Below are 23929 nucleotides of genomic sequence, written 5' to 3' on the forward strand. Positions count from 1 at the left end.
GGACACGAGGAGTAATTTCTCCACAGAAGGATTAATCAGACATCGGAACGGGCTGCCCTGGGGGGTGATGGAGTCACCGTGCCGGGAGGTGTTTGAGGACAGTCTGAACGTGGCACTCACTTCACGGCCATGTTCTAGATGACTCGATGTGTTGGGACACAAATTGGGCTCCACGACCTCAGACTTTTTCCCTCTACCTGAAGCCGCTACCCCGCGGTTCCGAGGCTCAGGTGCGGACCAGCCCCGCCCTGAGGGAGAGGCCGCCCTGAGGGCGGGGCCGCCCCGCGCACGCGCCGCCCGTGCCCGCGCCGGCCCCGCCCTTTCCCCTCACGGCCCCCGGGCTGGCGGGGGGCGCGTGCGCGGTGCCGCCAGGGGGCGGGGCGGAGGCGGGCGGAGGGGTCCCTGCCGTGCGCGCGCCCCTCCGCGCCCCCCCCGCTCCCGCCGGCCCGGCCCGCGCGGCGCCCCCGGAGCCGGGGCTGCGGAACAGCGGGAAGGAGGCGGCGGCTGCCCCGGTAAGCGCCGAGCGCCGGCGGGCACTGCCCGGCCCCGACCCCCGCCCGCCGGGGGGTCGCCCGCGGCCGCGCAGGCTCCGGTAGGGCCTGTGTCCCGCGCCCCGGCCGCAGCGCCTCGCGGCCGCGGGAAGCCCCGGGCGCGGCCCCTCCTCACCGCCTCCCCCGAGGGGCCGCGCTGTCACCCCCGGCGGTGACACCGCCCCGCGCCCGCTCGGGTCTCCCGCGCCTCAGGGGCCGCCGCGGCACCCTCCGGCCGGCCTGGCGCTGTCAGCCGCGGTGCGCGGACCCGCGGGGCTGGCGGGGAGCGCAGCCTGGCCCGCGTCTGCATCCCTGGGGGAATCGTTCGCTTCACGCTGCGGGCTGGGAGAGGGATGGTGGGTGCGTGTGCAGCTCCCTGAGGGGGAACGCGGAGTGCCCGCGTTCAGCAGCGTTCCGGCTGGGTTTGGTGTGTTCGGGAGCACCTTTGTCTGCATTCTGGTCTCATGCTTCTCTGGAGCGCGGCTTTTCTGCCTTTTTAGGGCTGAAGGAGCCTCTAAGTTCCAGTTTTGTGCCTGCTGTCTGCCATCCTGTGCCTCGCTTACCTTCCAAGTCTGTCATAACCTAGTATTACTAGGGATGTAGGAAGGCAGGTTCCTATAGCTGGGCCAAATCCGGTCACCAGCCTGCTCTGAGGGTTCTGTACGCTGTGTCTTTAGAGAGAAAAACAATGCAGTGCTGTGCTGATGCTCTGCAAACTGCACCCTCCTCTCCACAACACCATCTGTGGTCGCATGAAGTGTCTGTCTGTGCTGGGATCTGGAGAACACAGTTCTCTTGTAGCAGAAAATGTGTCATGTAAGTGGCTCTGCTGGGTGAAAAAAGCTCTAAGGAGCCTTGGGTTCTGTTGAAGGGCATAGTCTGTGCAAGCTCCGCTCACCCCAAGAGCAAACATAAACCTTCTGGAGCTGCTTCCTGCTTCATTAATGGTGTGGACTTTGGCTGCTGAAAGATAGGCAAACTAAAGCCCCTGGCTGCTTTTAACACTGGATCACAATGTAGGGCTGTAGTAGCTCAGAAGAAGAGAAGCAGTTTCTTCTCTGTCTCCAGCCTGGTTGAGTGTTGTTAGGTAGTTGCTAACAAAATTGAAAAGAGAAGGTCATTGTAAATAGTCTGAGATTAAAACTGGAAACTGAGACGGGAGTAGTCTCATGTTTCTTGTAACACTGCCACTTCGCTTTCAGCTAATGGAAAAACCAGATTCCAGGCTGGTAAACTACATGAAGTAAGGAAGAAAACCCCTTGATTTCTCAGATGTTTTTGTATGGCTGAAGATACATCTCTTTTTCTTAATTTTTTGAATATGGTACATAATTGGGAATAAAACCTCTCAGATATTTTTAACGCAGTTTCCTATTCCTGTCAAATAAAGGGCCATCTAGTTAGATAATGCAGCCCACATTTTCCCAGTTATTTTATCTGCTCAAGCTAATTGCTGACATGTGCTTTAGTGATCATCAGTAAAGATCTGTCTTCTCTCTCTGATTGTTTGAGGGTTTGTTTTATTAAAATCTGATGATGGTGGAACACAGTGGGAAAACCTCAGTGCAGGGATTTCCAGGTGTCATGGACTGTTACCTTCTGTTGTGATTTGCAGCTCTGGGGTATTTTTCATTTCCCTTTGTGCTTTAGGCTGGTGTGATCTCTGTGGCCTTTTAGGCATCTGCCAAAGGTGTCTTCTGCATCAGGAAGAACCTGGAACTAAGGTTTCTATCAGTGGAGAGTGTGTATGGACACAGCAAATCAAACTTGGGCATTAGGCTGAGATCTGGTAGGTGTTTGGCCATATCATTGCCAGCATGGGCACTGGCATGGCTTGCTTGGGCCAGCTGGAATTTTCCTGAGCCATACATGGACATCATTTAAAGGTGGCAATTACCAGGGCTAAAACTTCTTGAGTTTTAGAAGTTTTTGTCTTTAGCACAATGTTGGGATGGATATTTTTATGTTGGGGTGGATATTTTGATGCTGCAAAGATTTACTTGTACAAAATAAATCTGATGTACAGTCAGTTTTATGTATTGATAGCTATGTACTTAGAAGTAACGTTTTGCAGTCAAATTTGTGCCATTTTTGCTTTACTCTTGGTATGAAGGAGGAAAATAGATTCTCAGTAGGTGGAGGCTATGGAAACTCCTTAGGAGATTTTTCACTAATGTAATTCAGGAGCTCTTTTTGGACCTTGTGGTGTTGGAGCCTGACTTGCCAACAAGGATCCAGTCCTAGCAGTGTGTAATGCTATTAATGGGACTGAATCAGTATTGCTCATTGGGAAAACAGCATAAGAAATGTGAGGCTTGTACTTCCTGCCTTAAAAAACACCCCATTTAGTCTTATTTTTGGTCTTTCTACTGAAAAAGGGAGAAAGAGCAGTGTTGGAAGCTGATTTATGCACATAATGGTAGCCTTACATGACTAGCTACAAGGAACCCATTACTTGTTTCTTTTGAGCTTATTCCAACTGAAATGATCAGAGAAGGCACCATTTGGAGCACTTAGCACTAGTGCAGCCTGGAAATAATCACAGGATTCTATCTTTAAACATAAATAATTCATTAGTAGAGTTTTCACACATATGTGCATGATTTTCTTTGGGAAAGAAGAGTTTACTGTCCTACACCTACAAGGCACTACAACTTTTGATCTTCATCAAACATACAGACTTTTGATCTTCATCTTCTTGAGGTACTTCAGTTTTGCAAAGAACTGATACTGGGTTGTAAATCAGTGGCAGAAGAATAGAATCCTTCTATTCTTCTTCCCAAATTGCAGGGAAGAAGAATAGAAGGATAAATTCTGAAGTTAGGTGAAAGGAGACTTTATGAAGGGTGTCAATCCACAAGGTTTCAATACAAAAAAAAAATTTAGAACAAGCCACTTATTGCATATTAAATGTTTATAAAGCCACTAAAGCAAAATTTCAGAAGAGTAAATAACAAGTTTTTACTTACTTCAAAACTTGGTTTGACATTTTTGAGAGCTAAATCTTGCATGAATTTTATTTTCCATCTCTGTGTGCCAGAACAGAGCCAAGGTGATGACTGGCTGCAACTAATGGTTAGATAGGCAGTTTTATTCAGGAAAATAAACACAGCATCTAACATGTAGTACTTAAATAATAGTAAAAAAGAGTTAAGGTAGAGTTGAAGTACTGAGTGATGTGTTTGATGACATCAGCCTGGAAATATTTGTGTATTTTGGATGCTGAAAGCATTTCCTTGGCTTTGGTCATTTGTTCAGTGTGGGACTCATGCTCTGCACAGGTACCTGCAGTGAGTAAGGGCTTTCTGTGGGATCTGCCTTTGGGGAGGTGAGGGGAGGCATGACCAGGGTGCTGCCGTTCCTGCTGCTCCCTGAAACTCTGTGTGTTCTTCCCAGTGCATTGCTGTGGATGTTCTTAATTAAAAGCACACGGTGGTTTTGGCAGATGGAGCCTTCGTGAAGCTTCGGCTGCAGAATTTCTTTGCTGTGGGAGGGTTGGTGCTGGAGAGTGTTCCAGCATTGAAATAATTCAATGTATTTCTCTGCTAGAATATTGGCTTTGGATGGACAGGTTTTAAGTGACATGGGCAAGTTTATAAAAATGATCTGCTGAAGTTTGACTTTCTCTGTTTAGCCATAGGATTTTTAATTTTTTTCTCTTTTTCCTGAGTTGCCAGATTATACTGAGCTAAATTTTTCTTTTATTTAGCAAAAAAAATTCTTTTATTGAGGGTTGCTAATGGGTGTGCATTCAAAGCAGCATCTGCTGTGCAGTGTCTTTTCAGACAATGGTCTTGCCTGTTTCAATTTGCTCTTCCCTAACAAGTGACCAGCACTTTAAATGGTTAATAGCAAATATTTCCTTCAAGTCCCTGAAGGAATATAGGCTTTTCTGGAAGAGAAAAGGAAAACCAAAGCTACTTTTATAGGCATGATTCCTTCCACAAATCTGAGTAACTGTGTACACTTGAAGTTTTAGATTTGTTTTTATTTCTTTCTGTGACAAAAAAAACCCCCAGAACCTTCTTTCCTTTCAGTGACAGAATCGTGCAAAGCTACTTTGTATCTGCACCTGCTTACATGAGATGGACAATTAATGTCTCTTTTGGAAATGATGAACTTCTTAAATACATACAGTTGTTGTCATCAAATTATTCTTGATTTAGGGTTTGTAAATACGAGATGCGTCCTTGAATGTGGCAATATCTTTGGATTGAACTATGCTGAGGTCATAAAGAAATGTCATGTTAAAATGAAAACTTTGTGACATAAACTTTTCCCCCATTACTGTTTCTGTTCTTTCTAATTTTATATAAAACTACAGGAGAAAGTTTCCTCAGCCTGCAGCATGGGTGTGCCTGGGAATTTGGAAAAGTTTAAAGGTGCCATCATGTTGTTCTCCAAAGGTTTTGGTAGTTTGCTGGGATAGATATTGCTGTAAACAATGCAAATTCTGTTTGTGAAAACTCAGGTAAGATAGTAAAGACATTTTAAAGGGTATAGATTCAAGTGTGCAGATGAAATTTCAGTCCACTTTGTTTCATATTCAGAACTACATTTGCTGTGTTAAAAATGTGAAATCATACAAATTCTTGTTAGAAAAACTTATTGACAGTTTTCTCAAAATCTTTCTGATGTACACGTCTGTAAAAAATAAGTAGTGTCTATCTACAGAAGAAAATTAAGTCTATCAGTTATGGACATTAGTGTTGTAATATAAAGGATATTTAAAGGAAAATACTTCAGTGTAGCCTTTTTTAATGGGAAGACTGCATTTTGCTGGAGGAAAAATTATTCAGAGGCCTTCAGTCATGCATCAAAGGTTTGCCAGGAAACCTGGAGGTCCAGGAGCTTTTCAAAGAAATACCTTAAAAGTGTTTCACAGTGGAGAGTGCCCTTGGCATTCCATGAGGAAATCAGCAGCTGCATCAGCTCGGGATGCTGTTCTGGGATTTTGGTGCTTTCCCAGGCTTTGTCCCATGTAGAGTCCTGCATTGCTCCAGCATTGAACCAAACTGTCCCAGGGAGCAGCAGCTCCATAAACTGCCTGGTGATTCACCCTTTTCTGGAAGGCTTGGAATAAAATTTGGAAGAGAAATAGTCCTACCCTTTTTCCCTGGGGAAATAAAAAATTACCAGTAGATGGGAACCTCTCCATGCTGTCACAAGGACTTTTCTTCCATATGACTCAAATTTGTGTCCTTGAGCTTCCACGCTGGGGCCAGTAACTGCTCCTCCCGTAGTGACACCAGAGTGTTTAGGAAGGATTTGCATGTGGCTGTGTCTGCCAAGCCTGAAGCCTTCAAACTGTGTAATGAGTGTGCTGTTGACAGGTCTTGGAGGTGAGGAAAGATGGGGGCCACTGCACAGAACTGAAATCTGTAGCCAGCCAGGCTTCAGACCCCTCAGTGCCTGTTTAGTGACGTGGTGATAGCATAAAAATAACACAGTTCATCTGTGCCCTGGCTTGGAAAGTGTTGGTGGCTTGGTAGGGGACAGTAAGAGGTTCATTTAAAGCAGGGCTGTTGCTGAGAGGCCAATACCCTGAAACGGAATTAAAACAAATTTGGGGCTACACCATCTCTGAAAGGATGAGACTTCCTTCTTGTTCCCAGTCCCGCTGCTTCCTTTGCATAGTATCTAGCAATTACAAGGTGAGTCACATCAGCCCTGATCTGTCTGAAAGACCAACTCATCAAAAATGAGCTGTGATCTCTAGAATGGAGAGAAGGGAGAGGACCGAGCAAGGGGTGGGACTGCCTCTTTAGGTGGCAAGGTACAATTAAGTTATTTTCATGACTAACTTAAGCAATCCCCAGCAGGCACGTCCCTCCCCCGGCCTTAGCAAGATTGACTTGTGCATGAGCCATTCCCATTCAGGCCATTTGCTTGGAGCATCTGAGACCAGGAAGGTCCTTCTGGGCTTGGGAATCCCAGAGCTGTGAGCACCTGGGGCCTGGGAAGCTCCTCAGGTCATGAATCTCTTTATTGCTTCTCTGTCCTCTGGGACTTTCTTGTTGCAGTGCCTTCAAGAATGTTGTCAGACCAGGTTGGGGGTGAAGTGGACATGGTGAGCACTCAGTCACCTCCCAGCTCCAGATGTCCAGGCAATAGAAAGTCCTCAAGCTGAGAATTAATCAACTGCTGGTAAGAACAGATCTGTCACCATAACCATCCTGCTATCAGGACTGGGAGTGTTTGGATTTTGCATGAACTGAAGATCTGGTGGAGTGTTTTGGATGAGCATGAGACCCAGTCTAAGTTAATCACTTCTCTTACAGGTTTTACCTGTCACACAGTGTGCTGGGAGCCACTGGTCTGCCTCTGAAATGGCATTTTGCATGTCCCTTCTCTGTCCCCTTCCTGTGCTGGGCACTGCCTGCCTTGCTCCTCTGGGAGCTTGGTGCAGCAGAAACCTTTGCTGCAGCTGCTGCTATCTGAGTTCAGCTGACAGCATTTACAGTGCACCAAAGGGAGGGAGGAGGTCACCACTGGTCACCTGCTCATGCAGAGAGAGAGAACATGGCAGTGAAATGTTGTGTGCTGAGCCAGCCAGTTTGAAAGGGAAGGAAGCTGTTGTGTTGCTCCTGCACCTTTTGTTGTGCTGTTCTACCAACTCCCCTGGTTTTAAAATTGACAGGGCTGGTTTTGAAAGTGCTGCCAGGCAGTGCCAGGGGAATTTCCACGTATGAGTTTGTCAGTAGGACTCATGGCTGGAGGAATCACAGCAATTAACACTGTAAGCAGTCTACCAGTGGACTTTGGTTGTTGTGTGAGGAATACAGTATATGCTTAGGGTTATAGGACACTAAATACACCTTTGGAACTGGAAGGTTGTTGATTTTTGGAGTAACACTTGCTTTAGACCCTGCTTGGGATAACAGGTAAGAACACTTCCAATTAATGGAGTTAACTGATCAAGTGTCACTTTTTAGATTACTGGGGTTTATGCTTAAAGCTGGTCAGTCCTCTGGCTGGGAAAATTTGTGTGTTAATTTTTTTATTTTCCTGGAAAGCAAGTGTCACTGTAGGAGTTAGCTCTGTTTTATCAGAGAACTAACCCAAGGGTTTTACAGGGAAGGTTGACATGTCTGCTGTTTGCTCAAGCATGTAAACTCTGACATAGAAGTGCAGTTGCTACCCAGGAAATAGATATATGCTGCCTCTCTTAGTGTGTGGCTTAACATTTGGATGAAACTGTAAAATTTACCAAAAGTAGTGAAAAATGACAATGTAACCAAATTACCTGTATTTTCAACACCAAGGAAACAAACCCTACTTTATAGTGATGTGGCTGGTGTTTGATCTGCACTGTGAGCAGCTGTAGTTAATGGGCTGACATAGAATATTTTGTAATCAGTTTAATGATGGATACCAGTTAGATATGGATTTACCTGGTCTGTTATTCTGTTTTTCAAAATTTTTTATTAAAAGTCTTCTGCAGTCAGTGTAGAAGCTCCTGCTGATAGGAAGTCGTGGGCAGTGTTGCCCTTCCCTGTAGAACAGTTTCTCCATGCTAGCTGATGAACAGTTGTTTTTTCTTTCCTTGGCAGTGGTTTGAAATAGCAGTTGTTTGAAATAGGAGCTTGAAAACAAGGCTACATAATTTAATTTTGTTATGAAAAGGCCTTTAGAGCACAGTTTGTGAGTTCAGGAGTTCTGTAAATGTTCCTGTCACTTGTCTGGAATGTTAAGTATTGCAACGGTTCCACATTGCTTGCAGCAGCTACAGCTCTGAAGTTTTCTCCAAAGAAGGAGTAGAGAAATTGAGGTGTGCAACAGCCAATTCTTGCCCAAAGCTCTGCTCTTTCCTCCCTTCTGTTTGAAAAAAAAGTAGCAATAGCAAATGCATCTTAAAAACAGTGGATGGATAGCATAACTTAAATGCAGAATTCCTATTTTTGTAATTCCACAACTTGAAATGGAAAACTGTCAAGGGTGTTCAGAATTTTTAAGACAGAAAGTAGTAGAAAAGTCTTTTCTCTCTAAAAGACTCCCTGCAGCCCTGTGTGCTCCATCTGTATTGCAGTGCAGTGCACAGTTGTGCGTTTTCCCCTCAGTTGTGCATTTTCCCCTCAGTTGTGCGTTTTCCCCTCAGTTGTGCGTTTTCCCCTCAGTTGTGCGTTTTCCCCACAGTTGTGCGTTTTCCCCACAGTTGTGCGTTTTCCCCACAGTTGTGCGTTTTCCCCACAGTTGTGCGTTTTCCCCTCAGTTGTGCGTTTTCCCCCCAGTTGCGCCTTTTCCCCTCAGTTGCGCCTTTTCCCCTCAGTTGCGCCTTTTCCCCTCAGTTGCGTTCTTTCCTCAGTTTTGCGTTTTCCTCAGTTTTGCGTTTTCCCTCATTTTGCGTTTCCCTCAGTTTTGCGTATTCCCCTCAGTTTGCGTTTTACCTCAGTTGTGCTCTTTCCCTCAGTCTGCGCCTGTGTCCCTTCAGTTGTGACAGTTTTTCCCCTCAGTTTTGCGTTTTCCCCTCAGTTTTGCGTTTTCCCCTCAGTTTTGCGTTTTCCCCTCAGTTGTGCGTTTTCCCCTCAGTTGTGCGTTTTCCCCTCAGTTGCGCGTTTTCCCCTCAGCTGCGCCTTTTCCCCTCAGCTGCGCCTTTTCCCCTCAGCTGCGCCTTTTCCCCTCAGCTGCGCGTTTTCCCCTCAGCTGCGCCTTTTCCCCTCAGCTGCGCGTTTTCCCCTCAGTTGCGCGTTTTCCCCTCAGTTGCGCGTTTTCCCCTCAGTTGCGCGTTTTCCCCACAGTTGTGCATTTCCCCCTCAGTTTTGTGTTTTCCCCACAGTTGTGTGTTTTCCCCTCAGCACAGGAGCAGAGCAGGCCCTGCCCACGCTGGCACGGGGATCAGCCCACCTGGAGCTCCAGCCCACCTGCAGCTGGGGGCAGATGCCTCAGGAAAAAACCCAAACCCAAAATCTTCCCTCCTACCCTGACTGCTCTCCCAGCTTGTAATTAGTTTTGGCTCAGGGGGGTTTCTGAGCCCTTTGTGCTCAGATGTTTTACAGCCATTAGGAAATTTCTGTGCCTTGTGCATGGCCAGTCTCCCCATCTCCTCACACAATATACATTAAACATACAGCTCACTTTTTGTAATTTAGAATCTGGCTGTAAATTAATTTGCTGGTCTTTAGTTTTAGTTTTTTACTCAAATAGATGTTTAACAGCCACTCCCAGTCTGCCTTCTTGATGCCATTCCAGATTTGATAGGCTTTTGTCATGATCTCTGTGAGATATCTCATGGGAGCTGTTATATACCTTTGATCTTATTTTTGCCCCTTGCTTGATCATTTTAAGATCTGTAAGAATTTTTTTTTGAGGTTGAGAGAAGAACTGCACATAGCAATTAAAGTGTGGGTAGATGGGCAAAACATTGATTTGTTGAGTGTGATATTTGTGCTTTATGGTCCATTCTCTGTTCCCTTCTGTAATAATTTCTGGGATTACTTTGCTTTTTTCCTTTTCCTATTTCACACACTGCACTGATGGTTTAATGAAGCTGTGAATCAGAATGCTGGAGTTTTGCTGAGCAGTAATGATACACTGAGAGCACATTTATATTTGAAGCTGAGGTTGCTTTCCTCTGAGAGATAGATGTGTTTGTGTTTACCTCTATTTAATTTTGTTTGCTGTTTTTATTGTCCACTTAGTCTCATAAGGGTTTTTGTGATTCCATGGACTCTCCGTTATCCTTGGTATCTTAAATTACCCACTAGCATCAGCAAACTTGCAAGTCACTAAAACTGATGTCTTGATCTTAACCAATAAAAGAAATGCACTATTTGCTCTGGGCTGCTGGAATCCAGTGGTTGCTATACCATGTTTTTGGAATTATTGAGCAAGAGACATTGTTGTAGAGTGCTTGTACAGCTTGCAGGCTGAAATTATAGATATGGAGACCTGTGTCTCTTTCTAGATAACTTATTTCATATTCCAGATATGAAATGGTGTCTGTGCTGTCTTGTCTGCAGAGACTTGGGAAAGTTCTGTGTCTGTGTTTTACAGGGGGTTGATGAGGCTGTGTTTTATAATCTCTTTGCTTTTCTGCCTTTTGGGACTTTATAAGTGACCTGAAAACGTCATTCCCTAATTATTTGGGCAAAGTTGTCAGCCTGAATATATCAGAACCAAAGAATTTGCACAAATACAGAGTGAAAGTGTACTGACTCTATTGCTCTAAGATGTGAGCAATTTCTTCTGTAACTTGGGTATTTGATTTTCCAAAAGTGCTCAGTAGCCTCACATTTGAGGGATTGCTTTCTTCTTTTATTTTCTCTTAAAAGATAATTCTAAGATAATTTATAATTTTCTTAATAATTCATTATTTTTAGTAGGTAGTGTTGCTTGATGCCTCTCAAAAATACTTTTGTTGCTCAACCCTCTATTGTCTTCCAGGCACAGGAAACTATATTCTGTACTCCTGTAACTACTACTCTTTACTTTTGTGACAGCAATATTAGCATAAACAAGCAGATTAAATAAAGGATGAGATGAAAATAATCACAGTAAGGAATCACCCCTCCCTGCCCTGCTCAGGGCTGTGAAGTGTAATGCTGAGAGCATTGCATGTTGGCTGCCTGCATGCATCATATCAGCTTACAGTCAGCAGCAGAGCCGTGCCATTGGGCAGAACAGTTGGGAATTATTATTTATGCAGTTGTGTGTGCAGCTGCTATAAAGGCCAGGCTGCTTTCACAGCAGCAGGGAGAGCCCTCCTGAGTTTGGACTATGTGTGCTGTGGAGAGAGAGACGCCTGGCAAGGGATACAGGTTAGAGGGAACTGTTACAGTGCACTTCAGGAATGTAGTCTTTCTATCTGATACTTTGGTTGTTTTGGCTTTTTTCCATTTTGATTAATTGATACTGTTTGTGCTATCATTAATCAAATGTTTTCCACTAACGTCTTCTGCCTGTTGATGGCTATTTTCTTTAGCAGTGCCTTTTTTTCCTTTTTTTTTTGAGGAGGAAGTGTGTATAAAGGGAAAGGAAGTCTTCAGTAATTCTTTCTTTCTCCCTAGGGCAAAAGATAAAATACAGTTTTAGATGCAATATTTTCTTTTTAAAACAATAGTGAAATAATATTTTCGTTCTCGTTTGAATTGTTAATGCTGTACGTTACTCTTCACAAAGCTTCCTTTGGTTGGAGAGTGTTTTATTTCTTATTTTGAAATTTATTGTTAAATTTTCTTGTTGGGCAGAGATGAGATTGTTGCTGATTCTTAATACTGTTTCTTCCTAAGGAATGTGGTTGTGTTCTTCAGAAGCACAAAAGTAGTTTTTATCTACCATACCTGCCTTTGGAGGAACTGGGTGAAGCAGAGCTTTTTCTGCTTCCAGTCACACAATATTGATGTCTCCTGTATTCAGTGCTGGAACCCCATCTTCTTTTTCCTTCCTGGAGAAGGCAGGAGGGGAGAAATTGTCACAGAGAGGCCATAAATTCTCTTTAGGACTCTTAGTAAGCAGCTGCTTTTAGAACCTGTAATGCTAATTGATATCTTGTTCTTTTTTTGTGTAACCCATCTGTGTATTTTTCTCAGTTTTTAAACTCTAATGGTGTAAACTTCTTTCATTAGGAAAGTAACTGCTAAGGCTTTGTTTCTCTGGAATTAAAACAGGAACAGTGGTCTCTAAGCCTTCTTGTCCTCTGTGTATCTTTAAATATTTTATTTCTGGAAATGTGGTTCTAACTTTGAGTTTCAGTGAATCAAAAATACTGGTCTTGAGTGTCAAATTTCTGGATATTTCAAAGTAATGCTGTGATGAAACATGAGGATTTATACTTAGCTGACATTGTTGAGTTTTGCTTGCTTCCATCGCTGCTTTGCAGTCGCTGTTCCTGAAGCAAACACTGTGGCATGTTTTCAGGAACACTTCTCATGGATAAGAAATGCTACTTTGATTCTTTAAGATTTTTTAAGCCTTCTGATGTTTACATTTTTGTAGCAAACTTTCTCACACACTTTCTGTAAATAATTTATTGTTTTACATGCTTTTCTAGAAGAAGAGAGATTTGATAGACCGTTCAGTTGTCCAGTGTCATTGGAGAGGTGGCACTTTCACCCTCCAGTCCACTGTCTCTTTTAGAAAACTCTAAATGTTAGAATCAGAAAATAAACTTCCCTTTTCTTCACCTTGAGAGCAGCAGTGTGTGTGCTCATGTTGTGTCCTACAGTGACAGTGAAACATTTGAGTTCTCAGAGTCTTGTCACTGCTGCCCCCTGAGATATCTTGATTCCAGTAGAAATGGTTTGTTCTGTAGAAGGCAATGTTAGCCTGCATCTCTTTGAGGCCATGCACCCAGTGGGTTATGTTATTCTTCCTTGCTGTGATAAACAGATCCAGCGGTGTTTACTGTGCATGCAAACTGGTGTGTGCTGTGTCTGGCTGTGCCAGGTGTGGCAGGGCTGGTGCCTGTGCTCTGCAGACATGGAAATGGGCACTGCAGGCAGCCAGTGCTGGTGTCTCCGTGCCAGCCAGGGCCACTGCTTGATCTGCATTGCCAGGCAAGGGTGGCAGGCTTTGCCCAAATGTGTCACACTCATGTCACTGCTGGTGCCCCAGCCCTCCCGGGAGCTCTGACCATCAAAAAGGGATGCTTCTGACTGACTGATTTATCACAGCTCTGTAGTTTTTCTTTGGGATAAATTTTTCAATGCAGTCAGCTTCACTACAAACTGTGAAATTTCATTTGGTTATTCCTCAAGTGTGCCATTTATTTATGTCTGTAAAACATCAGAAATACCCCTCAATGGTAAAGATGCCAGTTCTGCTAAAGAACTCTATCCTCTTTAGTATTTTTCAGTTTTAGTTTTCAGTTCAATAAGATCAAAAGCACAAGTAAGTGACTCATAAACATGAGAAAGGCAAGAAATAGAAGTGTGGTGACTTAGATGGTAGCCAGTGTTACCATCTGCTTCTGGAATCTAGTAGGCAGTTGTGCCACTTAATATTAGTTGTGTATAACAAACATATTGCCTTCATGGGGCTTTTCTGGTTTGGGTTTTGGTTTTCTAAGGAGTCTCTCATTTCAAATTATCTCTCAGTTATTTAGTCTTCTGTGAAAGTCTTCTGATTACTTGTGGCTATATGGCAGGACTGGTGCATTTTTGACATTGCGATGATGAAACTGCAACAGCAAACAAAGTTCTCTGTGTCTGTTCGTGGCAGCTTTCAGAACTAAAGGAATCTGGAGGCTATAAACAAATATTCTCAGTGTTTTAAGATGAAGCTTCCTGTTGCTTCTGTTAACAGTACTTAGGGATCTGAGGAGGCAAAACTCCTGCAGCTTTACTGACTTGATCAAAGTCAGAATTGAAATGTACTTGTGTGCAGCTGAGATGGTGCTCAGAAGGAAGGAGTGTGTGTAAAGGTACAGTGTTAATTTTGTTAGCTGAAATTATTTCATACTTCTGACCACTGTGTTATGTCAAATGTCTCATGCACACAGCCATCAGTCTGCTTTTTGTGCCTTCGAAATGCTTCAGTTTTAAGAGATGGAAATGACTGGACGTGTTTCATGTTTCCAGTCAGCTGTGAGATACTGGGCTGGCATAAACCTGATCACTCACTTCCACCTGGAATCCCTCAGACTGAAAGTGGAGTGGGGATGTTGTCCTTTTAATCTTCCATCCCATGACATCTGACTCAGGGTGATGAGGAAAACAGCTGCCAGCTCTGCCTCTTGCAGGAGGAGAAGTTCCTGCTGTGTCTGGTCTTTCTGGTAGCCCCTGCTTCAGGTTCTTCCTGTGGCTGTTCTCCTGTCAGGCTGTGCTTCCTTGGAATCAGCTGCTGTTGCTGTAGTACCTGCAGTTTTCTGCTGTGGCTGCTCCTGGTTTGGATAAAGCCAGCTTTGCTTTCTGGGCGTTCATCAGTGCCTGTGGGTGGAATGGCAGTGCTGGCAGGCAGGGCCAGGCTGCAGGAGTGTCCCCACTGCAGGCCATGGAGCCCAGGGAGCTGCTTCTGGCTCCTTCCTGCAGGTCACCCTCACAATCACACCACTCCTGTTACATTTGTGAAGTTCCATGTGTTTATTATTGTGATTTTTAATAACTGGTTGGAGGGAATCTGAATTTTTCAACTTGTTTGGATTTTTTGTACAGTAATTTTTTCTCCACGACTGCTGTTTCACTGAACTGGTAATCTCTCAGATCCAGTGTTGTTGGTAGTTAAGCTGTTGCCTGAATACTCCCACAGTGTTTTCCTTCCCACAGTCAGGAATAAAGGACATTGCTCCCTACTAAGCCTTTCTTTTGCTGGCTAATGAGTGAGCTCAGCTACGTGGGTCACTTAGAAAATATCCTCAGTTCAATGCCATTTGTGGAACAAGAACTTAAAAGAAGAAATTATTATAATTTGGAGTGGAGCTTAGTCCTTAGCAAAAATCCCCTTTAAGAAAAGGCAAAAACCATTGGTCAGTCACATGCATTTTGTTTGGCTCTAATTTGTGGTTTTTGCTGCTCTTCTGGATGTCTGGTCTTAAATAGAACATTATAAAAAAAGACATTGCTTTTCATCTGTATTTTATGTTTAAAGTCTCTTTGTTTCTGCTTGTAGATTTGTTTGTAAATGCATCATAAACAGACAGCCCAGAATGAAGAAAGCAAGCAGGAGTGTTGGCTCAGTGCCCAAAGTGCCTGGAGTAAATAAAGCTCAAACAAGTGAAAAAGCCAAACCAGAAAACGGCTCCTCAGTGTCTGCAGTCACAAAACTCTCCAAAACTGGGACATCAGCATCTCTTTTGAAGGTAATAACCAGTAGAACATTCTGATTATTTGTATTTTTTTAAAATAAAGCTTTAAAAAGAGTAGAATTTCCAGGCCTGTCTTTAATGCAGCTTAGACTGGAGGTTTGCATGGGTAGCTGGAGGGAATGTGGGTAGTTCCAGAGGGCTGGGCAGGGTGACAGGATCTGGTGTGTCATTGATGCTGAACTTTCATTCTGCAGCAGGAGAGGGAGAGCAGAGTGCTGTGCAGCCTTGGCTGCTGTGCTGGAGCAGCAGAGGGGAAGTTGTGCTCTGACCAATGCTATTTGTTTGCTGTTATGCTTGGATGGCGTCAGTGACTAATAGGATTTGATAGGAGTTATTTACTAATTCTGAAAAAAGAACTAATGAAGTATCTAACATGAGAACTTCGCTATATATCAGTGATCTGAGTTGGGTCAGTGCAGCTGAGTTCTCCTGGCTGTTTTGGCCTTTGCTTTGTGTTCAAGTACTGCTTGAGCTGAATTTTCACAAGTTGATTCTTGCTCCCAGAACAAGTTCAAAGGTAGAGGTTTTCTCTTAGTGTATGGAGGAGCAAATGGCTTCCAACAAACAATCAGAAACACTGAGGAGTTTTCACCTGGGAGCAGCCACATCTGGGCTGGATGGATGGAATGAGCCTGCCTGCTCTGCTCTGCTCCTTTTCCTGGCATGGAGACGTGGCTGGATGCAGCTCCTGCTGCATCCAGGAGTGCCTGGCAAATAAAGATCCAGAATTCAAGTGTAGGAGCTGAGGTTTCTCTGTAGAGGGTAACTGAAGTCAAAAGGTGTGTTCCCTGTCTCCTCTTCCTTTTCCTCTGTGGAAGAATGGTTGATACTTTTGCTGATGAACTTGCAAGCCAAGTTTCAGGGAGGTTTTCTCCCAGTGCCCCTCCTTTCTTCCATCACCCAATGCATCTTGCAGTTTTCTTAGCTTTAAATAATCTTTTGATGCTTGTTGACACTACATACTTTATATTTCTAGAAACCTCTCAAAGCAACTAAAGCCCTTTGTAGTTTGCTTATCAAGTTTCTTATGTCATTCCTCTGAGGGAGATAAAGGAGGAGGATGATGTAACTCTGAACAGATTTGACCCAGTATGCTTTCACAGTTTTACTTATATTAGTAACACTTCTGGCTGTGTTTTGGTGTGGGATTGGAATTCATGACAATTTATGAGTTTGAGGCACAATGAAAATTTTCTTTTGATTACTGAGGCTTATCTCAGGTTTATGTTCAACCAGGCTTACTCACACACTTGGATGTCTTTTATTTGTTATGGTGCTGTTGTGCCAGCTGTGTGACTTAATGATAGTGATGAATCTTCTTTGAGTGTTCTGTACTTATATAACAAAGTTAGTTGTTTGTGGGGCTTTTTATTTACTGGTACTGACAAATGACATAATTTCTGGCTTGAAAGAAGTATCAATAGAAGTTGCATTTTTAAAAATACTTATATTTAAAAAGTATTTTGTATTTGATATTGTTGATGAAACATTTGGCATATTGTTTTCCTCATAGAAGCTGTAGGATATTCTCTTAGAGTTGATGAATTGGTGTGTGTTATTAAATTAAAATTTAATATTCTTTGACAAAAATAAAAGCTGGCATTAAATAACTTTATTGCAATGCTCACTAATTTATTCAGTCCTTTGAGGTGGATATTGAGTGAAAGGCTCCTGTTAAAGATTAGAAATGCAATACTACAGCAGTCTTGGTTCAGTCAGTAATAATGTTGCAAAACAGAACATTATTTTTTAATTATAGCATCCACTTTATGATACAACTACAGCTTTGGGTGGGCTTCTTTAACTGCATTGTTCCATACATTTGTCCTTTCTTGTGGAGTTTTCAAATGTATGGACAATGAGCACAGGAAGAAACTTGGGCCCACCCCTGAGCAGAGCTGAGCCTGTCCCAGGGTCTGTTTCCCAATGCCCTTGGTTGGTTCCTTCTCTGCAGTTTTTGTCTCCCACTTTGCCCAGCACTTGGGTGAATGTTCAGCACCCCACACACTTTATTGGTACAGAAATTTAACTGCCAGCCACTTTTAATCTGTCAAAAAAATACTCTATAAATAATATATTCTTCTTTTTAAGATCATTATTTTTTGACTTCTTCAGCTAATGAGCTTGTGATCCTGCTAACATTCCCAGCTGTAATTAGACAGCAGCTGTACTTCAGACAAATTGCAAAATCCAGTGTCCCTGAAAAGCCAGGACTTGGAGACCAATATTTGAATATTAAAAATTAGAGTGTGTTTTCAGTATTCATGTGTCTAGGCTTCTATTCTGTTTGCAAAATGCAGTACCTTAATTACAGATTGTTGTGAAGTTTGATGTTTGAAAAACTCAAATGCAGCAACAACAACCATCAAAGAAAATCTTAGGGAGGAATAATTATATATATATAAAGGGGTTTGAATGAGATGCAGTAAATAGGATATACCTGTTGAGAAACTGAGATGAAATGAATTGTATAGGTCATTATTCAAGTTTCGTTGCACTGAAAGAAAGTGGTGAGAGGAAAACAGAATATGAATTGTATAATTATAAAGTGGTTTTTTATACAGAAAAGCAAAATAGGTCTGGATGAGCATTTCTAATTATGAGAGTTTCTAATTTTTCACATTTTAATGTAGGAGTTTTTATGCTAAGCAGGATGGCACAGCTCTTAGTAAATGGGAAAAGTTGTTTAATAAATATGCAGCATTGCTTTTACTTCAATTAAAAAGATATGCTACAAAAATACTTTGATTTTAAAGGATCTGAATGGTTGCCATTGTGGAACATTAAGAAGAGAGCTGCTGGTTTGTAATTTTTCCAAAGCTTTGCTAAATAGTTTTCTTTGCCAAGAGTATAACGTTACAGCTTTGAGAAGCTGTTTACTAATTGGCTGCAGAGGAGGCAGTGCCTTCCAACCTAGACCAGAAATAGTTTATGGGTAAGTCAGAAGAAGAATGGCTGTCTTAAATTCCTTTGTTCAGCAAGGACTGCAGATGAGTAATGTCTGAACCTGTGCATTTCACTTTGAGTTTTTTCTTCAAGCTGAGTCACATCTTGACCTATTTGGCTTGATAACATGTACTTGCACTGTAAGTGTCTGAAAGTTTAATCTAATTTCCCCAGTCTTTCAGCAGGGTAAAGATGCTGACAGCTCACAGTCTGTTTGAGCATCACGTTTGCAGGAGGGTGGGCAGATCCAGCAGCAAAGCAGAAAATCAGTTCTGTGCCTTCTTGTGATACCTGGGTTTAGGCAATAGTTGCACTGGGTTGTTTCCCTCCCCCTGTGCCCCCATGCCCAAAAAATGAGTTTGTTAGGTACAAAATCTAATCAGATCACAGGTAAACCAAGGTTGCTGTACACCAGTAGTTTGTGCTCAGCCCATCCTCACCCATGAGCTGGGTGGGCTTTATGGCTTTTGCAGCCCTCTGATATTTTTGCTTTCCCATTTGTATTTCCATTGCCTGTGCCTGTTTGCCTGGCTGTGTGACAGGGCAGACCAAGGAGCTGCTCTGGCTCCTGGGAGGAAGGAGCCCTTGGAAAAGCTTTGTTTGCACAGCAAACAGCAATGGCATTTCCACAGCAGAAAAGGCAGCTTTAGATGCACATCAGACTGGATCCTTGGAGTGATGTTTTCTTCCAGCCTTTTAGAAACCTTCTCAGAAGGCTACACCTTCAATAAAAACATCCTTGTCCTAGAGGATTTCACCCTTACAAATAGTTTTTTCTCTCTGTAAATTTTCTATATTTCTATCAATTCATGCAGAGCAAATATGTTCTCCTCCCAAAGCTCCCTTTTGTTTTGTAGCTGCTCTTTGTAAATGGCACAGATCCCATCCATGCTCTTTCCACAGTGCTGTGATCAGTGTTCCAGCTGTTCTGGAATTGGCATTTGCAAAAATAGACTGTAGAGAATAGATTGACATGCAACTATTTTTTTAATTAAGCAAGTGTACATTCATTCTAAATGTATAGAATTTTAATGTCTGCAATATAATTTTTAACATGGATGTGTGTGGGAGCTGGAAGTTACAAACTTTCAGACATGATGGAAAGCAACTGGTTAACTCCTCAGCAGTACCTTTGAGCTGGGATGTTGGAGGAGAGTTCAAATGTGTTATCCAGCTGAATAATACAGTTGCTCAAGAATGCTGCTAGCACAGCTGTTTCCTTTTAATTTTTTTTCCTCATATAATTCGAAAAATGTTGAGCACATTTTGATTTTCACCGTTTGAAAAATTGTATTTTAAAGAGTATAAAGCCTGCCAATTAATGCTTAAGAGTTTAGTATTTCTAGAGTTTGCTTTATTCTGAAAGATGTATTCTGTGTTTGGGAGGCTGGTTGTTGGGAATCCTGTGCTTGCTGCCTTGTCACATTCCAGGCAGCTTTGTGGCTAACAGTAGTTTCAGGAACAATCATATGAGGTTAGACAAAAAGTCCATCAAACAGATACCCCATCTCTTAAAATTCCCTAGAAAAGAGCTTGAAAGCACAGCAAGGATATGTGGTGAGAGTGGCTTTTCCCCTGCCTCTGCCATAGTTTCTAGTGGTCTGTAGCTCAGTATTTCTAGCTAGAAATTGTATTTTGCTAATGTTGGATTGATTTTTGTTCTCCTTTGATTTGAGCTTTTTGTTATGAATTTGTCCACCAGAAAATACTTGATCATACTCAATTGAAGGATATTGTACTAACTTCCTGGTATTTGGTGGTTTAATTATCTAAGAATTGCCTTCATTCTTATGCATAAGAAAACTTCCAGTCAAAATTGAGAAGTTTTACACTGTGATGTTTTACTCTGCTTTAATTGATTTTTTTTTTAAATTTTTCTCCTTGCTACTGGAAGATTAAGAATTTCTGGGGGGAGAGGGAAGTTTCAATACTCACTCATATGTGAGGAGTTAAAGTTCCATTTCAGTTTACTGACTCTGCACAGTGCAGCACACTTACACTTTTCAGCATTCTTGCATGGACACATGACTTGTCAAAGATGTACTTTTTAAACTGAAGGAACCTTTAGCAGTAGAAATGTTGGCTGTGCAGAGTTCTGGGCCAGCTGTTTTAAAGCTGCTTCTTCCCTTTCTTTCAGACTAAGAGTAACGATGACCTCTTAGCAGGGATGGCTGGTGGCGGCGGAGTGACCATGACCAACGGTGTCAAGGCCAAGAAGAACTCTTGTGTATCATCAACAGCACCTTCAGCTCCAGGGACAGCCATGAGCACTCTAGAAAACAAACCCAAAACCATTGCAGGTAAATGGATACATTGATTCATAAAGGTGGAAGTTGGGGGCTTTTTATTTTCTTTTAATGTATTGAGGATTCAGGCTGCTTACTGAGGTGCTCAGTAACACCATGATCAAATCACACACCTTCTAAACTCTTTTCCTGTTTTTAATAATGTAATTGCTTTTTTGGAGGGTGTTCCTTTTAGTTTTTTTCAGTACTGACTATGCAACTATTATACGAGATGAAATAATATAATTAATTTAGAGAATCACAGATTTTTCTAAAATTGTCTGTTGAAAGAACCCATGACACAAGCACTAAATCTCTAAGATGAGTTGTTACAATGAACATTTTGGATGTTTTGTATTGCTTTACAGAAATAAAGTAAGAGAGCTTTCAGAAACTGTTGAGAAAAATGAAATCATTTAGTGTGTTATTGATATGGATTGAAATAGGTCTTGCCTTCTATAGCTGTGTTTTGGATTCAGTAATGCTTGCAAAGCTGTAAACCATCTGGAAATAAAGGAGTAATGATCTATCTTTATTTTTATGCAATAAGATGAAAAATACAGAAAACAGAAAGCACTGGATGTTGGGTTAATGCTTACTTCCAATATTTTCTATGAAATGTATTTAGCTTGTGTGCTAATAATAAACGTGTGCTTCAGACAATCAGCCACTGTGCTGCTGATACAAAGCACACAGCCTGCTGTGACAGATACAGTATTTTAAATCCATGTTCCTAACTTCCCACAAACACACAGGTACAAGTTCCACAGCTAAACGTAGCACTTCCTCTGGAAACAAAGAGTCCAGCTCCTCCAGGGAGAGGATCCGGGAGCGCTCCCGGCTGAGCCAGAGCAAGAAGCTGCCCCTGGCAGGGCAGGGCCCCGGCGACGCGGGGCTGGCCAAGCGCTCCCGCGGCCGCGCCAACCCCGACTGCGACGTCCGCATGAGCAAGTCCAAGTCAGACAATCAGATCAGCGACAGAGCTGCGCTGGAAGCGAAGGTGAACGATCTCCTGACGTTAGCAAAAACTAAAGATGTGGAGATCTTGCATCTGAGAAATGAATTGAGGGACATGCGTGCTCAGCTGGGACTCAACGAAGATCATCTTGAGGGGGATGAGAAATCCGAAGAGAAAGAAGCCATTGTTGTCCATCAGCCAACTGATGTAGAGTCTACGCTGCTTCAGTTACAGGAACAAAACACTGCCATCAGAGAAGAGCTCAACCAGCTGAAGAATGAGAATCGAATGCTAAAAGACAGACTAAATGCTTTGGGCTTTTCTTTGGAGCAAAGGCTGGACAACTCTGAAAAGCTCTTTGGCTATCAGTCTTTGAGTCCAGAGATTACAGCTGGCAACCACAGCGATGGTGGGGGCACTCTGACATCTTCAGTGGAAGGTTCTGCTCCTGGATCGATGGAAGACTTGTTAAGTCAGGATGAAAACACTCTCATGGATAACCAACACAGTAATTCCATGGATAATTTAGACAGTGAGTGCAGTGAAGTTTATCAGCCACTGACATCAAGCGATGATGCCTTAGATGCTCCATCATCCTCAGAATCTGAAGGAGTACCAAGCATAGAAAGGTCTAGGAAGGGAAGCAGTGGCAATGCAAGTGAGGTGTCCGTAGCCTGTCTGACAGAACGGATACATCAGATGGAGGAGAACCAACACAGTACAGCTGAGGAGCTCCAGGCCACGCTTCAAGAGCTTGCAGATCTGCAACAAATAACACAAGAGCTGAACAGCGAGAATGAAAGGCTTGGCGAGGAGAAGGTAATCCTGATGGAGTCTTTGTGCCAGCAGAGTGACAAGCTGGAGCACTTCAGCCGTCAGATCGAGTATTTCCGCTCCCTCCTGGACGAGCACCACATCTCCTACGTGATTGACGAGGACATGAAGAGCGGGCGCTACATGGAGCTGGAGCAGCGCTACATGGAGCTGGCGGAGAACGCGCGCTTCGAGCGGGAGCAGCTGCTGGGCGTTCAGCAGCACCTGAGCAACACGCTGAAAATGGCAGAGCAAGACAACAAGGAGGCCCAAGAGATGATAGGGGCGTTGAAGGAGAGGAATCACCACATGGAACGGATCATCGAGTCAGAGCAGAAAAGCAAAACGGCTCTGGCATCCACCTTGGAGGAGTACAAAGCCACAGTAGCCAGTGACCAGATTGAGATGAACAGGCTGAAAGCTCAGCTGGAGCACGAAAAGCAGAGAGTGGCCGAGCTGTATTCCATACACAACTCTGGAGATAAATCAGATATACAAGACCTGCTGGAGAGTGTCAGGCTGGATAAGGAGAAAGCAGAGAGCTTGGCCAGTGGTCTGCAGGAGGAGCTGGCACACACCCGCAACGATGCCAATCGACTGCAAGATGCCATTGCTAAGGTAGTGCCCAAAATGCCATTGCATCCTAACATCCCATCACACAACGGCCTGTTGGCCTCTGCAGTTCTTTCACAAGTAAAAGATTAATTATGAGCTTAATTGGATTGCAGTAGTGTTAGGACTCAGTACTTTCTCTTGACTTTTGTTATGAAAATGATGTCAGCATTTGAGAAAATTATATAGATACACTGAGCTACAGGATGACTCTAGTGTTACTTTTTAAACTCCACAAGTTACTTCAGTGTCCAAACTTAAACAGTATTCAAGATACTCTACTAATTTAGTGCTTAAATTGCACACCTTCTGCAAGACTTTGTCCTGGATCAAAACTATTCCCAGTTCTGTTTTGACCCAAATATTTCTAATGTATGCAGTAGCTATGTCTAGTAAAAGTATTTACCATAATTTCATATAAAAGCAAGAATCATACAATTTATTTAGTAACTTTACATGTGCATTTAAAGGTGTATCTTCCTGAAGAGACAATTTATACCAAATTTAATATGTGAACTATATATTAGCTGCAAAATAACATGTTAGTCATGATCACAAGCCTGTTAGAATCAACCTTAATTGGAGGTGAAAAACATACTAAGATGATTTTAATAATTAATGTTGGAGAGTGCTATTAAAATGAAAACCACTGAAGCAGATGACTTAAGAGCAGGGTATTCTGTCTGTTAAACTTGGTGCCTGCCAGCATTGCCCACCCTAAACCACAACCTATTTTCTCTTTTCTCTTGTTTTTCTGACACCCTATACATACATACTTACATGCATACATACATATATATATATATATATATATATATATATACAAAGTTATATAAAGTTATATATATATATAGTTATATATATATATATAAAAATTTATATTTTAACCCTGTTGGGTTAATGTTCCTGTGCCACTGATCCCAGCCTGTTACTTATGTTACATTTTTGTGAGGCAGGATAAAAAAGCCTCCTCCCCTGCTCCTGAACAAGAGAAGTCAACCACTTCTTCCCTTCCCTGTTTTGGGTATTTTTTTCAAATTAATTG

The 23929-nt window shown here is 42.8% G+C and overlaps 1 protein-coding gene across 3 annotated transcripts in view; it reads left to right on the plus strand.

Moving 5' to 3' along the window:
- The first annotated feature begins 396 nt into the window (after positions 1 to 396).
- SPECC1L (sperm antigen with calponin homology and coiled-coil domains 1 like) overlaps positions 397 to 23929 on the plus strand; it is a 63247-nt gene continuing 39714 nt past the window's right edge. Inside the window, exons 1-4 of one of the 3 annotated variants that reach the window (XM_064726573.1) lie at positions 397 to 512; positions 15075 to 15264; positions 20354 to 20516; positions 21257 to 22890. In XM_064726573.1, coding sequence (XP_064582643.1) covers positions 15112 to 15264; positions 20354 to 20516; positions 21257 to 22890 — 1950 coding nt within the window. In that variant the 5' untranslated portion in view covers positions 397 to 512; positions 15075 to 15111. Of the gene's footprint in view, positions 513 to 6557; positions 6678 to 11271; positions 11288 to 15074; positions 15265 to 20353; positions 20517 to 21256; positions 22891 to 23929 lie in introns of those variants that run through there. The other 2 variants (XM_064726574.1, XM_064726572.1) reach the window with 2 other exon arrangements.

Source organism: Zonotrichia leucophrys, chromosome 15 (genome assembly GCF_028769735.1).
Source record: "Zonotrichia leucophrys gambelii isolate GWCS_2022_RI chromosome 15, RI_Zleu_2.0, whole genome shotgun sequence".
In the NCBI taxonomy this organism is placed as follows: domain Eukaryota; kingdom Metazoa; phylum Chordata; class Aves; order Passeriformes; family Passerellidae; genus Zonotrichia; species Zonotrichia leucophrys.